This window comes from Rhincodon typus, chromosome 3 (assembly GCF_021869965.1).
Source record: "Rhincodon typus isolate 14 chromosome 3, sRhiTyp1.1, whole genome shotgun sequence".
Classification (NCBI taxonomy): Eukaryota; Metazoa; Chordata; class Chondrichthyes; order Orectolobiformes; family Rhincodontidae; genus Rhincodon; species Rhincodon typus.
This window is the reverse complement of record NC_063334.1, coordinates 121,543,259-121,557,895: the sequence shown is the minus strand read 5'-3', so window position 1 is coordinate 121,557,895 and position 14,637 is coordinate 121,543,259. Positions and strand designations below refer to the sequence as shown.

The 14,637-nt window shown below is 42.2% G+C and overlaps 1 protein-coding gene across 1 annotated transcript in view; it reads left to right on the top strand.

Annotated features, from left to right (window-relative positions):
* The window catches only part of fam193a (family with sequence similarity 193 member A), a 177,362-nt gene extending 164,257 nt beyond the window's left edge, over positions 1-13,105 (top strand). The window contains exons 6-8 of the mRNA XM_048594125.1: positions 266-1,112; positions 6,407-6,488; positions 12,146-13,105. Of these exons, the coding sequence (XP_048450082.1) occupies positions 266-1,112; positions 6,407-6,488; positions 12,146-12,239 (1,023 nt within the window). The 3' untranslated portion in view covers positions 12,240-13,105. The remainder of the gene's footprint in view (positions 1-265; positions 1,113-6,406; positions 6,489-12,145) is intronic.
* The last annotated feature ends 1,532 nt before the right edge of the window (positions 13,106-14,637 follow it).

Sequence of the window (14,637 nt, the reverse complement as noted above, 5' to 3'; positions counted from 1 at the left end):
GAGAGAAAGGCTTCTGAGGATAATGCCTCAATCAGTAATTTATTTTCTGTAGGCTTAGCTTAAGACAGGAAAAGTTCGATTTCATAAAGAAAGGAACGTTTGGGTCATGTTTTCACTTCCAAGTTAAGGACTCCAATTCTTGATCTGTTAGTTAGGGGATAAAACTTGATTGAAGACCACAGGACTACAATGGGGTGAGTACTACACCTTTTTATAACAGCCACAAAAGCTTTAGCTCAATACACTTACTGCTGTTTTCCTCCAGCAGGAAGAGAAGGCCCGACTTGAGGCTGAAGCCCGTGAGAGAGAACAGTTACAACTACTGGAGGAGCAGAGGCGGCAGGAAGAGGAAGAGCGGCTAAAACAGGAACTGCAACGGCTTCAAGAGCTGCAGCAAATAAGATCAGCCAAGAAAAAGAAAAAGGAGAGAATTAAGGAGTCCCAAAAAAATGAGTGCTTTTTACAAAATGCACGTTTAAAGCAAACTGCTGTGGATCTGGTAAATGATAATGGCAAATCCCAGCATCCAGATACTGTAGCAAAGCCTCCCAACCCACCACCCCCACAAACAAACAGCAAAGAGGAGCAGAGTGTTCTGCCAGAATCTAGTACAACACAGCAGTCACCAGCTAATGGGAAAGACCCCAGACTGCCCCAGGCTCCATCTCAGCGGGAAGCAAAGGCCAAGCAACCAGAAGCCAACATCAGCCTGGAACTCTCGGTCCACAATGAAGTAAACGGCAAGCAGAAGGTAAAATCGCAGGTGGTCAAACAGAGTACTGAACGGCCATTGAAGCCAACTGAGGGCTTCAGACCCTGCGAGACGTACCCAAAAAGCTCAGCCAAGTGTCAGGCAGAATTGGGAACACTCAAACCAAAGCTGTCTGAGTGCCAAATGGTGGCAGAAACCAGAAAAGAGGAGAAAAAAGGAGTTAATAGCAATGGGAAGAAGCTCAACCATGTGAAAGAAGAAAAGGTGTTAGCAGTGAGTGAACCTGCCCCTTCTAATGACCAACAACACGTTAACAAAAACACTGCGGAATCGCCCCAGCCCAAAGGAAAAACCAAGAAAAACAAAAAGAAGAAAGGCGACAAACTGAACAACTCTATCGGTAAGTTTCACTCTATTTTTGTATAAAAATAAAGAATGCTTTGACCGAATTAGCCTTGCCAGTAGTATTCCTTGGTCATACAAGTGATCACCACTCATCTCTCTCTTGGACAGCTAAACGAATTATTTCATTCAATATTGTGTTAAATCAATAGTGGCCAACACAATTCACACTTCAGACTAATTGGACTGCAGAGGTTCAAGAAGCCAGCTTGCCGCCACCTTTTCAAGAAATTAGGGATGGGCAATAAATACGGACTGAGTCAGCAACATCCACATAATAACTTATTTTAAAAAAAACCTCCGTCTGCAAATACTTAGAAGTCAACTTAATTTACATGCTAATACATTTAATTACTTTCAAACACAACTCGGGTCGATCTTCATAGCTGATGGGCTTTTGTGAAGCATACAGAAATAACAGGCAGGGAAGGACCAGCTGGCTGGTCCATCACCCTGTATCATGCTTCCGTACAGCTAAAAACTTCACACACACTATATCGTGCATGCACATGTGCATAGTTTTGATATCATAGTTGTCTTCCTCACATACTATCTCATTCTGCTCATTCTTCTCTATTGCTTTTGCCTTTCCTACATGTTTGGTACACACTTATTTCTTGGTAATTTCCACGTGTATACGGATCCCAATGACTTGAGGCCATAGTCTAGAGGTGGTGATGAGCAGCTTTTGAAGTTCTGTAGATTGTTATGCTACAGTAAGTTTCCACCAGGAGAGGGAGCTCCGAGACTAGCTTAATTAAAACAACTTACTTCAGAGCCTGCTTAATCGTTCTAAACATTTATTATAACGAGCACTAAAGCGCACTAATGTTTCCACTGTAGCATTTAATCATATTCTAAATAACTGATTCAAAGCCCTTCATATCCTGTCTCAAAAATCAACTCCAAGTGCACGTACACACACTCATCCTTCATTCCCACCCATCATGAAGATTGTCATGACCGAGCCGTAACTTCCGATATCTGAGGGGTTGATGTTTAAAGTCCAGAAGGAGGACTACTGTCAAGTAATCTATCCCTAATGCAGAAACACTTTGGTCACTTTTGAGATCTGACCTGGGTCTATCCTGAAGAACGGTTAAATCGGACTCAATGTTTACTGTTTCTCTCTTCACAGATGCTGCCAGACCTGCTGAATTTCTCCAGCACTTTGTTTTTGTTTCAGATTTCCAGCATCTGCAGTACTTCACTTTTATCTGAGTACGCATGCATGAGCCATTGGGTGTTTTTTAAATCTGATTTTACCCTCATGTTTACTTGATTATGTGGTTTTAAAATTAAACCCCCTGATTTCTGATTTTCTTTTGGCACTTCCTTCTTGTCACTGTCATCCTTTACTACGGTCTCAAGAAAATCTGTCCTTTTTTTTTCCTTCAGTGTTGCTTGGTCATTCTGATCTCTTTGCCGTTTGGTCTGCCTGATGTTTTCTGATTCACTAATTTATATAATTAAATCTCCTACTATTAGTGTTCTGTGAAATTGTTGAGCTCGAACTCTCTCTCTTTTACTATGCAATGGAAAAGCTCATTGGAAACTGATGACTAATTCCCTTGCTTTTGCTATAGTTCATTGCAAGTTATGTCGCGGGTAGACAGGGTGGTAAAGAAGGCATTTGGCGTGCTTGCTTCAATGGCTCAGTCCATTGAGTAAAGGAGTTGCAGTTGAACAGGACGTTGATGAAACCCCTTTGGAGTACTGTGTACGGTTCTGGTCGCTCTGCTATAGGAAGGATATTATTAAACTGCAAAGGGTGCAGGAAAGATTTACGAGGATGTCAATGGGTTCAAACGGTTTGAGTTATATGGGGAAGCCGGATAAGCTGGGACTTTCACTGATGTGTAGGAGATTGAGGGGTGACCTTGTGGAGATTTACAAAATCATGAGGGGCACAGATAAGGTAAATAGCAAAAGACTTTTGCCTCGGGTTGGGAAATTAAAAACTAAAGGACATAATTTTAAGGTGAAAGGAAAATCATTTAATATATATGTGGAGTGAACTGCCAGACGAGATGGTAGATGTAGGTACAATTACAACATTTAAAAGACATTTGGACAAGTACATGAATAGGAAAGGTTTGGAGGAATACGGGCCAAATGCAGGCAAATGGTACAAGTTTATTTTGGGAAATTTGGTCGGCAGGGACAAGTTGGACTGAAGGGTCTGTTTCTGTGCTGTATAACACTGACTCTCTTTGCAGTGGTGCTCACTATTTTTTGGTTATGTCTGAAAGGCACTTTCTACCAAGTATTCACTCTTCATTATGGAGCCTTGAGGGAGAGTTAGTCAGTTGTTCCATTGCCGGCTGTATGGATTGAAACAGTTTCCAGATTGCTTCCAAGAAACCTGCATTCGTGGCCCAGGCTGAAGTTTGAGAAAGGAGTTTTATAGTGATATGATAGTATTCTCAAAGTCCCAGTGGTCACAGTGAATGGCTAGTGTACTTGAATCATAGTGTGAGAACAAAAGAACAGCAGCAGCCATTCTGTTCCAGAGATTGTGCTTCCTCAATTCAAATCATGGCTGATTTGCAACAAACTGCTTTGCCTTCCTATCTTACAAATATATATATTGGTCTTGATCTTAAAGTCCTGGAAGAATCTAGAACTAGAGGCGAGTAAGACCAAGAACTTAGGATGCTGGAAATCTGAACCAAAACAGAAATTGCTGCCGAAAATCCGCTCTGGCAGCATTTCATTCAGAAAGTAAGGAGGTATGGGATTCAGGGAAATTTGGCAGTCTGGATACAAAACTGGCTGTCCAATAGAAGACAGAGGGTGGTAGTAGATGGAAAGTATTCAGCCTGGAGCTCAGTGACCAGTGGTGTTCCACAGGGATCTGTTCTGGGACCTCTGCTCTTTGTGATCTTTATAAATGACTTGGATGAGGAAATAGAAGGATGGGTTAGTTAGTTTGCCAATAACATGAAGGTTGGTGGAGTTGTGAACAACGTGGAGGGCTGTTGTAGGTTGCAGCGGGACATTGACAGGATGCAGAGCTGGACAAAAGTGGCAGGTGGAATTCAACCCAGAAAAGTGTGAAGTGATTCATTTTGGAAGGTCGAATTTGAATGCAGAATACAGGGTTAATTGGATGATTCTCGGCAGTGTGGACGAACAGAGGGGTCTTGGGGTCCACATCCATAAACCCCTCAAAGTTACTTCCCAAGTTGATAGGGTTGTAAACAAGGTGTTTGGTATGTTGGCTTTCATTGGCAGGGGAATTGAGTTTAAGAGCTGTGAGGTTATGCTGCAGCTCTATAAAACTCTGGTTAGACCACACTTGGAATATTGTGTTCAGTTCTGGTCACCTTATTATAGGAAGGATGTGGAAGCTTTAGAGAGGGTGCAGAGGAGATTTACCAGGATGCTGCCTGGACTGGCGGACAGGCCTTATGAGGAAAGGTTGAGGGAACTAGGGCTTTTCTCATTGAAGTGAAGAAGGATGAGAGGTGACTTGATAGAGGTTTACAAGATGATGAGTGGCATAGATAGAGTGGATAGTCAGAGACTTTTTCCCAGGGTGGAAATGATTATTACAAGGGGACATAATTTTAAAGTGATTGGAGGAAGGTATAGGGGAGATGTCAGAGGTAGGTTCTTCACACAGAGTGTGGTGGGCGTGTGGAACGTGCTGCCGGCAATGGTGGTGGAGTCAGATACTTTCGAGACTTTTAAACTACTCTTGGATAGGCACATGGAGGATAGTAAAATGTAGGGTATGCAGGGTAGATTAATCTTATTAGGATAATAGGTTGGCACAACATCGTGGGCCGAAGGCCTGTACTGTGCTGTGCTGTTCTATGTTCTATTTGTGGAGAGAAAACACTTAAGATTTTGTGTCCAGTGAACCTTTGTCAGAACTGAGGTCACAGTTTCAGAATAAGGGATTGCCCATTTAAGTCTGACATCATGAGGAATTTCTCCTTTGAGAGTTGTGAATGTTTGAAATTCTGTATCCAAGAGTGCTGTGGATTGCTTCTGTATTCAGAGAGCTGTATGTTGAAACCATAACGCTGTCTAGTGTTTGGAGAGCAGGCAGTTAAGTGGTGCTGAGGCGAACATTAGGTCACCCCGAATCTTAAGTGGTTCTTAGGCCTGTATGCCTTCTACTCCTCCAATTTCTGTGGTTCTTTGTAGTAATCTTGCTGATAGGTTCTTCATTTTTGCTATCCCATTTGTGATAATGTGCTTTCAAGTCTCCATTAATTTTACTATTTGAAACAACACTGGGGAAGTTCTTCATTCGTGACAAAGGCGCCTACTTGACTGGCACCCTATCCACCACCTGCAACACTTGCTGTCTCCATCATTGACGAGTGGCAGACAAGTATGCCATCGCCGAGATGCACTGCAGCAACTTAACCAGGCTGTTTCGGCAGCACCTTCCAAACCCATAACCTCTTTCACCTAGAATGACAAAGGCAGAAGATGGATGTGAACACCACTGCCTATAGGTTTCCCGCCGGTTGAGATACACCATCCCCTTGGAACTATGTTATTGTTCCTTCATTGTTACTGGATTCTGGAACTCCCTAACAACATTTTTGGTGTCACTACAACACATGGACTGCAGAAGGTAGGTGGTCAACCTTAGCAAGGATAATTAGGGATTGACAGAAACTTAAGGCATTGGCAGTGGCTCTTGGACTAGTGAATCGGAAGACAATAGCTGTTGTTGAATCATTTTCTGGGTAATATTGTTTTGTCAAGTGTGATTAAGACATTAAATTAATAACAAATCATCAAGGTAAATACACCTGTTGAGCTACAGAGGCATGGAAGTAGATGATCAGCTATGATCGAATGTGAATAATGGAGTAAGCTTGATGCGCTGAATGGCCTATCCTACTCCTATGTTTCAATGCTGCTTTTGCAAAACTATACAACATTGGCATTTTCTACGTGTTGGAAAATCTCTGCTTGGAAGAAAAACCTACCTTTTCGATCAATGTAATCTAATTTTCCTAAGGTTTGTAATTGAAGCAACATTGCTAGATGAGAACAAACTAAGTCCATCTAAAGGTTTGGTCACTGTATGGTACAGCAGTAATAGAATTTTTGGTGATCGTAGCAATTACACTCAATGCGAAAGGAAGAAAATAAACCCTGTGGAGGAGAGATTAGGCAACTCTAAGCACAAAATTGCCTGATCCTTACCCCCACACTGTCTCTCATTACTCCTGTACCATAATCAAAGACACTATTTAAGAAATCTAAATTTTGCATCTGAAAGAATCTGTTTATGACCACTTTTTTTTTTTTTTTGAATAGATGATGTGTTCCTCCCTAAAGACATTGACTTGGACAGTGTGGAGATGGACGAGACCGAGCGGGAAGTAGAATACTTCAAGAGGTAATATGAATTTTTGGTGGTTTGGTAATGTATGGTGGCATTGCTGTGCATGTGGCTGTAACCTTGTATTTGCTGCCATCTCGGGGGGGTTATTTGACCACAGAATCATCTTCCAGTATGCACCAATTAGCACAGATCACTACATCACATTGCAAGATCTGGGAGTTTTTACTGAGGAAAAAAAAAGCCTGGCTTCCTGTGCTGTAGTGTTTTTTGTTCTACGTTGAGGTGCAATGGCTAATTATAATATCTCTTCTTGGACCAGGGATAAAGATTGGATCCAGCTCTGACAGCTGTAGTCAAACTAGACTTAATATAGAATTTTTGCAGCATTTATTTCCGTCCAAGTGCATCAAACAGCTGTTTACTAATCAATGTCAAAAACAGATTGGTTTCATGTTCATGAGAGCTTTGCCAGAGTCGATTTAAAAAGAAGCAGTTCCCATTACGAGAATCGTTGAAAACCAGAGAGTACTGGTCAATGTGATTGGCAAAAGAACCATCTCTGATATGAGCAAACTATTTTCATGCAGAATGTGGATGGAATGTAGAACGCAGTGCCAAGTGTGGTGGAGGCAGATTCAACTTAGGCTTTTCAAGCTGAGTTGGATAAGCAACAGAAAATTTGCACGGCTATGGAGGAAGAGGCATGGGAGGGGAGGGCCTCTTGTGGCACAGTGGTAGTGTCCCTACCTCTGGACCAAGACACCTGGGTTCAAGTCCCACCTGCTCCAGAGATATATAATAACATCAGTCTGAACAGGTTGATTACAAAAATAGGTTAACTGAATAAAGGCACAGGAAGGAGCATGTTGAAATTTCATGCAATGAGCCAGTGCAGGCACAATGGGCTGTAAGATGGCACATCGTGTTTCGTCAATGTGCTATGTCTAGATGCAAGCCTGAATTCTGCATCTTGTGTCACTTTAACAAGAGTGGCAACTTATTTAAAATAACTAGACCAATTGGAAAGTTTTCGGTTGATGCTGAAAAATGTTTCCCCTTGCCTAGAACTAGGGGTCAGAGTTTAAAAATAAAAACTAGATGAGGGAACTTTTTTTTTCTATCTGAGGGTTGAGAGTCTTTGGAAATCCCTTCCTCAAAGCAATGGCTGCAAAGTTTTTAAGTATTTTTAAAGCAGGATAATAGATTCTTGATTACCAAGGGGATGAAAATAATCAAGAAAGCTAATGGAATGTTGACCTTTTTAATCTAAAGGACTTGGCTGTAAGGGTTCAAAAGGTATGCTGCAGGTATACAAAACCCTGCTCAACCTTGCGTGGAGTACTGAAAGCAGATCTAGGCAACAGGATTGATAACTGGACTTCAGGGGTTGTTACAAGCAAAGATTATAAAAATTAGGCCTGTTTTCTTTAGAATTTAGAAGGTTACGGAATGATCTGATTGAAGCCTTCACGATCTTAAGGGTAGATAAACTATTTCTACTGTTTGGGGATTCTAGATCTAGGGAGCATTGTCTGAAAATTAGGAGCGGGCCATTCAGGAGAGACGTCAGGAAGCACTTCCACACACACCGGTTGGTAGAGGTTTGGAACTTGCTTCCACAAATGGCAGTTGAGGATGGGCGTACTGTAATAATGCAGCATTGATCCTGACGTTTTGACTATCACAAGCAAAGTTGTGGCTGAAAAGATTTTGAGAAGATTCGTAGCTCAGGTTATGGATGAGGTTGTAGACTTGCTCGCCGAGCCTGTGCATTTGATTGCAGATGTTTCGTCACCCTGCTAGGTAACATCGTCAGTGCACCTCCGGTGAAGCGCTGGTGTTCTGTCTTGCTTGTTGTTTATATGCCTTGGTTTGCTGGGGTGGTTGGCATCACTCTAGTTCTGTCTTTCAGTGGTTTGTATATCGGCTGTAGTTCAGTGTGTTTGTTGATAGAGTTCCGGTTGGAATGCCAGGCCTCCTGGAATTCCCTGGCATGTCTCTGTTTGGCTTGTGCTGTTGTGGATGTGTTGTTCCAGTCGAATTTGTGTCCATGTATTGAGACTAGGGAGAATTGATCATGTCTCTTGGTGGCTAGTTGGTGTTGGTGTGCCCTAAGTGTCAGTTTTCTTCCAGGTTGGCCTCTTAATGTTTCTCATAGTTCTTGCATGGTATTTTGTATATTACATTAGTTTTATTGGTTGTGGGTATGGGATCCTTTACGTGTGTCGCATGGTAGTTGTTGATTTGTGGGCTAGGGGTCTGATACCTAGGGGTCTGAGTCGTCTTGTGTTACCTCCACGACAGGCCACAACAAGAAGACACAACATGGCCAGACACACTAGTCACCCTACTGTACATCAGAGACAACCTCAAGACTACTCGGACCCCTAGATATCAGGGAGGTCCACAAACCAACAAGCACCCTGCGACAGCTACTGACAAACGTAAAGGATCCCATACGCACAATCAGTAAAGTTAATGTAATATACAAAATACCATGCAAGGACTGAGAAACATTGCATAGGCCAAACTGGAAGAAAACTGACAAGGATACACCAACACCAACCAGCCACCAAGAGACACGACCAATTCTCACTGATCTCAATACACATGGGCAAGAAAGACACGAATTTGACTGGGAGAACACATCCATAATAATACAAGCCAAACGGAGACAAAAGGAATTCCTGGAGGCCTGGCATTCCAACCAGAAGTCCTTCAACAAACCCATTGAACTGGAGCCGATGTACAAACTCCTGAAAAACAGAACCGGAAGTGATGCCAACCACCCCAGCAGACCAAGGCAGAAAATAACAAGCTGGACATAACACCAACACTTCACTGGTGGCACGGTGACGGCGGGGGAAGGCGAGGGTGTAAAACTCCAGGAAGTATAACGGCTATTGGGAAACAAAACAGCAGGTTAGCATGTGGAGGTGTGGATTCAACTGCATGGAAAATATGAAAATATAAAGAAGAACTCAGGAGAGGTTATTAAAGTCTCCAGAATACAATAGGACAGTGTGTTTGGAAAGGGTTAGGAATCTAACTTTAAGCATATCGAATAGAAGGATGATAATGAAAAGTGGGATGGTAAATACAGGACTGGAAGTGTTGTATGTGAATGCATGTTGCATACGAAATAAGGTAAATGAGCTTGTGGCGGAGATTGAAGTTGGCAGGTATGATGTGGTTCATTGGATCGCAATGAAAGGAATTTGTGGAATGTCTACAAGATGGCTTTTTGGAGCAGCTTAAGGAGGAACGCTCTAGGAAACAGACGATTCTCAATGTAATGATGTGTAATGAGGCAGACGTGATAGGGGAACTTAAGGTGAAGGAACCCTTAAAAGGCTGTGACCATAATTATGATAGAATTTACTCTGCAGTTTGAGGGGGAGAAGCTGGAATCAGATGTAACGTATCACAGTTGAATAAAGGTAATTACAGAGGCATGAGGGAGAAGCTGGCCAGAATTGACTGGGAGAGGAACCTAGCAGGAATGGCAGGAGTTTCTAGGGTTAATTTGGGAGACACAGCAAAAATTCATCCCTAGGAAAAATAAGCATGCTAAAGGGAGGAGGAAGCAACCATGGCTGACGAGGCAAGTCAGAGACAGCATAAAAGCAAAAGAGAGAGCATATAATGTGGCGAAGGGCAGTGGGAAATTGGGATTGGGAAGCCTACAAAGACCAACAGAGGACAACTAAAAAAGAAATGAGGAGGGAGAAGATTAAATATGAGGGTAAGGTAGCCAGTAATATAAAAGAAGATTTGTAAGAGTTTCTTTAGACATCTAAAGGGCAAAAGAAGGCAAAAGTGGATTTTAGGCCACTGGAAAATGACAATGGAGAAGTAGTAATGGGGAACAAAGAAATAGCAGAGGAACTGAATAAGTACTTTGCGTCATTCTGCATGGTGGAAGACAAGTGACATCCCAAAAATTCGAGAGAGTCGTTGGGGGGGTGCAGAAGCGAGCATGGTGGTCATCACCAATAAGGTACCAGAAAAACTGAAAGGTCTGAAGATGGATAAATCACCTCGACCAGATGGACTACACCCCAGAGTTCTGAAGGAGATAGCTGAAGAGATAGTGGAGGCATTAGAAATGATCTTTCAGGAATCACAAGTCAGGACTGGAAATCGCTAATGTAACCCCGCTGTTTAGCAAGGGAGTAATGCAAAAGATTGGAAATTACAGGCTGATTAGCCTGACCTCAGTTATTGGGAAGATTTTGGAGTCCATTGTGAAGGATGAGATTTCTGAATACTTGGAAGTGCATGGTAAATTGGATGAAGTCAGCATGGTTTCATCAAGGGGAGGTCATGTCTGACAAATTTTAGAATTCTTTGAGGAGGTAGTGAGCAGGTTAGACAAAGGAGAACCAATGGTTGGTATCTACCTACACTTCCAGAAGGCCTTTGACAAGGTGCCGCACAGGAGCTGCTGAGTAAGATAACCATGGTGTTAGAAGGTATTGGCATGGATAAAAGATTGGCGGTCTGGCAGAAAGCAGAGAGTGGGATAACAGGGTCCTTCTCAGGATGGCAACTGGTAACTAGTGGAGTTCCACAAGGGTCAGTGTTGGGACCACAACTTGACACTTTATACATTAATGATTTGATGAAGGAACTGAGAGCATTCTGGCTAAGTTCGCAGATGATACAAAGACAAGTGGAGGGACAGATAATGAGGAGGTGGAGAGGTTGCAGAAGGACTTAGGTTCAGAGAGTGGGCAGAGAAGTGGCAAATGGAATACAACGTGGGAGAGTGTGAGGTCATGCACTTCGGTAGAAAGGATAGAGGCATAGACTAATTTTTAAATGCAGGGAAAATTCTGAGATCTGAACTGCAAAGGTACTTGTGAGACCTAGTCTAGGTTTCTTTTAAGGTTAACTTGCAAGTTGAGTTGATAGTTAGGAAGACTGCATTCATTTTGGGAGGACTAAATACAAAAGCAGTGGTGTACTTCTGGGGCTTTATAAAGCTCTGGTCAGACCACATTTAGAATATGGTGGACAATTTTGGGTCCCATATCTCAGGAAGAATGTACTGGCCCTGGCGCAGGTCCAGAGGACGTTCTCAAGAATGATCCCAGGAATGAAAGGCTTGACATGTGAGGAACATTTGAGGACTCTGGGTCTACGCTCGATGGAGTTTAGAAGGACGAGGGGGGAATCTAATTGAAACTTACAGGATACTGAATGGCCTGGATAGAGTGGATGCCGGGAAGATGTTTCCATTAGCAGGAGAGAGTGGGACCGGCGGGGGGGGGGCACAGCTTTGGAGTCAAGGGAACACCCTTTAGAATGGAGATGAGGAGAAACGTCTTCAGCCAAAGAATGGTGAATCTATGGAATTCATTGCCACAGAAGGCTGTGGAGGCTAAGTCATTGAGTATGTTTTAAGACAGAGATAAATAGGTTCTTGATTGTTAAGGAATCAAAGGTTACGGGGAGAAGGCGGAAGAATGGGGTTGAGAAACTTATCAGCCATAATTGAATGGCAGAGCAGACTAAGTGGGCTGAATGGCCTAATTTCTGCTCCCAGGTCTTATGGTTTGCCTTGGGCTCATTACATTCATATACGCTAGATCATCAACCTGCAGTTTTAACTTTTCTTCCCTCTCCACAGATATTGTCAGATGTGCTGAGTGTTTCCGGCACGCTTTTTATTTTAAAACTCATTACATTCTCCTTTCCCTCCACAGATTCTGCTTAGATTCAGCCCGGCAAAACAGGCAGAGACTCTCCATCAACTGGTCTAACTTCAGCCTGAAGAAAACCACATTTGCTGCTCACTGATCAGATTAAGAGTTCCCGACTTGTGACTCCACTGAGTATTCTCACTCGAATATACAGTACTCTGCTGTGCTGAGAGCTAACCAGGTTGTTCTGGAACTGCCTTGCCTTTTTCTGCCCTTCATCCTTCTGCCCTCACCATCCCATCTCCCCACTGCTGTGTGTGGTTCTGCACTGGGATTGGTGCAGGGCGCCTTGGCCGTAGGAACTTCCTTACAGTGTTTGGAGAAAGAGTTGGCCAGATGTCGCTCCACGTACTCCTTACCTGATTTATTTTTTCGTTTGCTTGTGTGTTTGTAGTCTGTGAGTGGGACTTGTTCAAAAGTAGTCATAACCTGCTCGGGTTGGAACTCAAACAACCTTCTGTCTCTGACTCTTCTTCCCTAGTGTCTGCCCAAGCATGTGCTTGGGTGAAGGTCAGTCTGTTTGTTCCCTCCTTTGCATCAATCTGCCGTGACTTTTTATTCACGTCTTGCATTCAGCACTGTACATACAATCCAACTACTGACAAAGGAATGGACTTCATCAATTTTTATTCGTCATTGCTCCAGTGTTCCCTCAACGAAATGGTTTGAACGATGGGAATGCTCATGCTGAACTGGGCAGTGAAATCCCAGTTGCCTCCAGTACTCCTTCACAAATTCACTGTTTAAAGTGTACAAGGTTACGCTATATTGTGTTTGATTTCTGACTTGTAGCCAGCTTGTGTAAGAATACTTGCAGAATGAATTCAAAAGAACAATGCTCACACTATCGACCTGTTATAGAGTGTATAATTGTATTAACACTGAAGCCTAAACTGGCTACTTTTTTAACATATTGTTAAGTAATATTAAAAAAAATCATGTCTTTCTTTTTGAAAGATGGAATACAGTAGTATGGCAGAAAGGTGAATGTCTGACTTGCCTTTTTCTCTCAAAATGTAAAAATGTCTTTTATAGCTTTGCATTTCTTTCAAACGTACGTAGGATGAAGATTTAAGAAGGAGCATATACAGTAAACAGTAACACTACAAAAGGCATTTTGAATTGAAGGTTGGTAGTAAAGAATCTGAATATTGCTGAAAAGAAAGGCATGTTGCAAAGCATTTCATTCTGCACTCAAGACCAATTAAGTATGCTAAAGCTCATGCAATCACAGCAATTTCTACTGCAGGAGAAAAGAACACTGGTTTGCCAGGGCCTGCAAAGCATGTCTCAACGTTGTGAAAATAGGTTAAGAAAGCTGTTTCTTGCTGCTATCATGTAGAGGCTATGCAAGTGCTGCTTTTTGTCCAAAAGGAGGCCGTGAGAACCGCACAATTGAGCATGTGTAGATTTCAGTATAATGCAATATATGTGTGTTGTATGTGGCAAAAAATGGCTGATCAAATCTAACAGTATGTTCATATTGGACAGAATACAGTCAGGGTTCAACCAGGCCACACATGCAAAACCCAAAACAAAATGTCTACTATTGGGTGTGATTCTGCATTTGAACAGGACTTGCTGAACAATTGAGTATGTTAGTAGCTGCAAAAATGAACAATTTAAGATAATCGTTAAGTTTGCCGAGTGGTGCATTCATACTCACTGGAAGTGATATACCTTCATTCGCAGGGATCTGTTCTGTACGAACTGAAGGAATGCAGTAAATTCCTTTATCAGTGAAATCATGTGATGAATTTGCCTATCTGTTCCAAAAATTAAGTCACAACAAAACTCCACATCTGCAGGCAAAAATTATGTATCCGCAATTTTTAACCTATTTTTAAACGAGCTCCACACTTGCAAATTTCATCATTCACGGGTTCTTGGGAACGGAAATCTCCTGTATCCGGAGGAATGACTATGTTCAAGATTTAAGCCTTTTCTGAATTAACTGGGAACTTCGGGAGCTTGTATTTCCTTGTTGTTTTCTCCAAGACAATGACTGACCAATCCATCCAAATCAACTTGCCAATTAATCAGCATGCTCTGCTCAGGTAGTATGAGTTGGTGTGATTGATTGATTGCAATTTGGCATTCTTGCATTTATCCAGACGCAATACCTCAGCAACATGTCTCTTTTCAGCAAGATTCAAGAATTTGGGTCTTAAGATACACCAAACTTTTAAAGTAGAATAATACATTGATAGAAGACTTGCATTTATATTGCACTTACTCAACCTTGATGTCACAAGTGCTTTACAGCCAATAGGAGGCTTCATTGAATTATCAGTATTGTGTTGTAGAAAATGTGGCAAAAGTCTCCGTACAGCAAACTCTGACAAACAGCAATGCTAAAATAACCTGATCTGATTTTATTAATGTCAGTTCAGTGATATTTCTTGGCTAGGCACTACTGAGAGCTCTCTGATCTTCTAAATAGTTCAGTGGTGTCTTCTACATACACCCATAACATGACGTGTTGTCTTAAAATA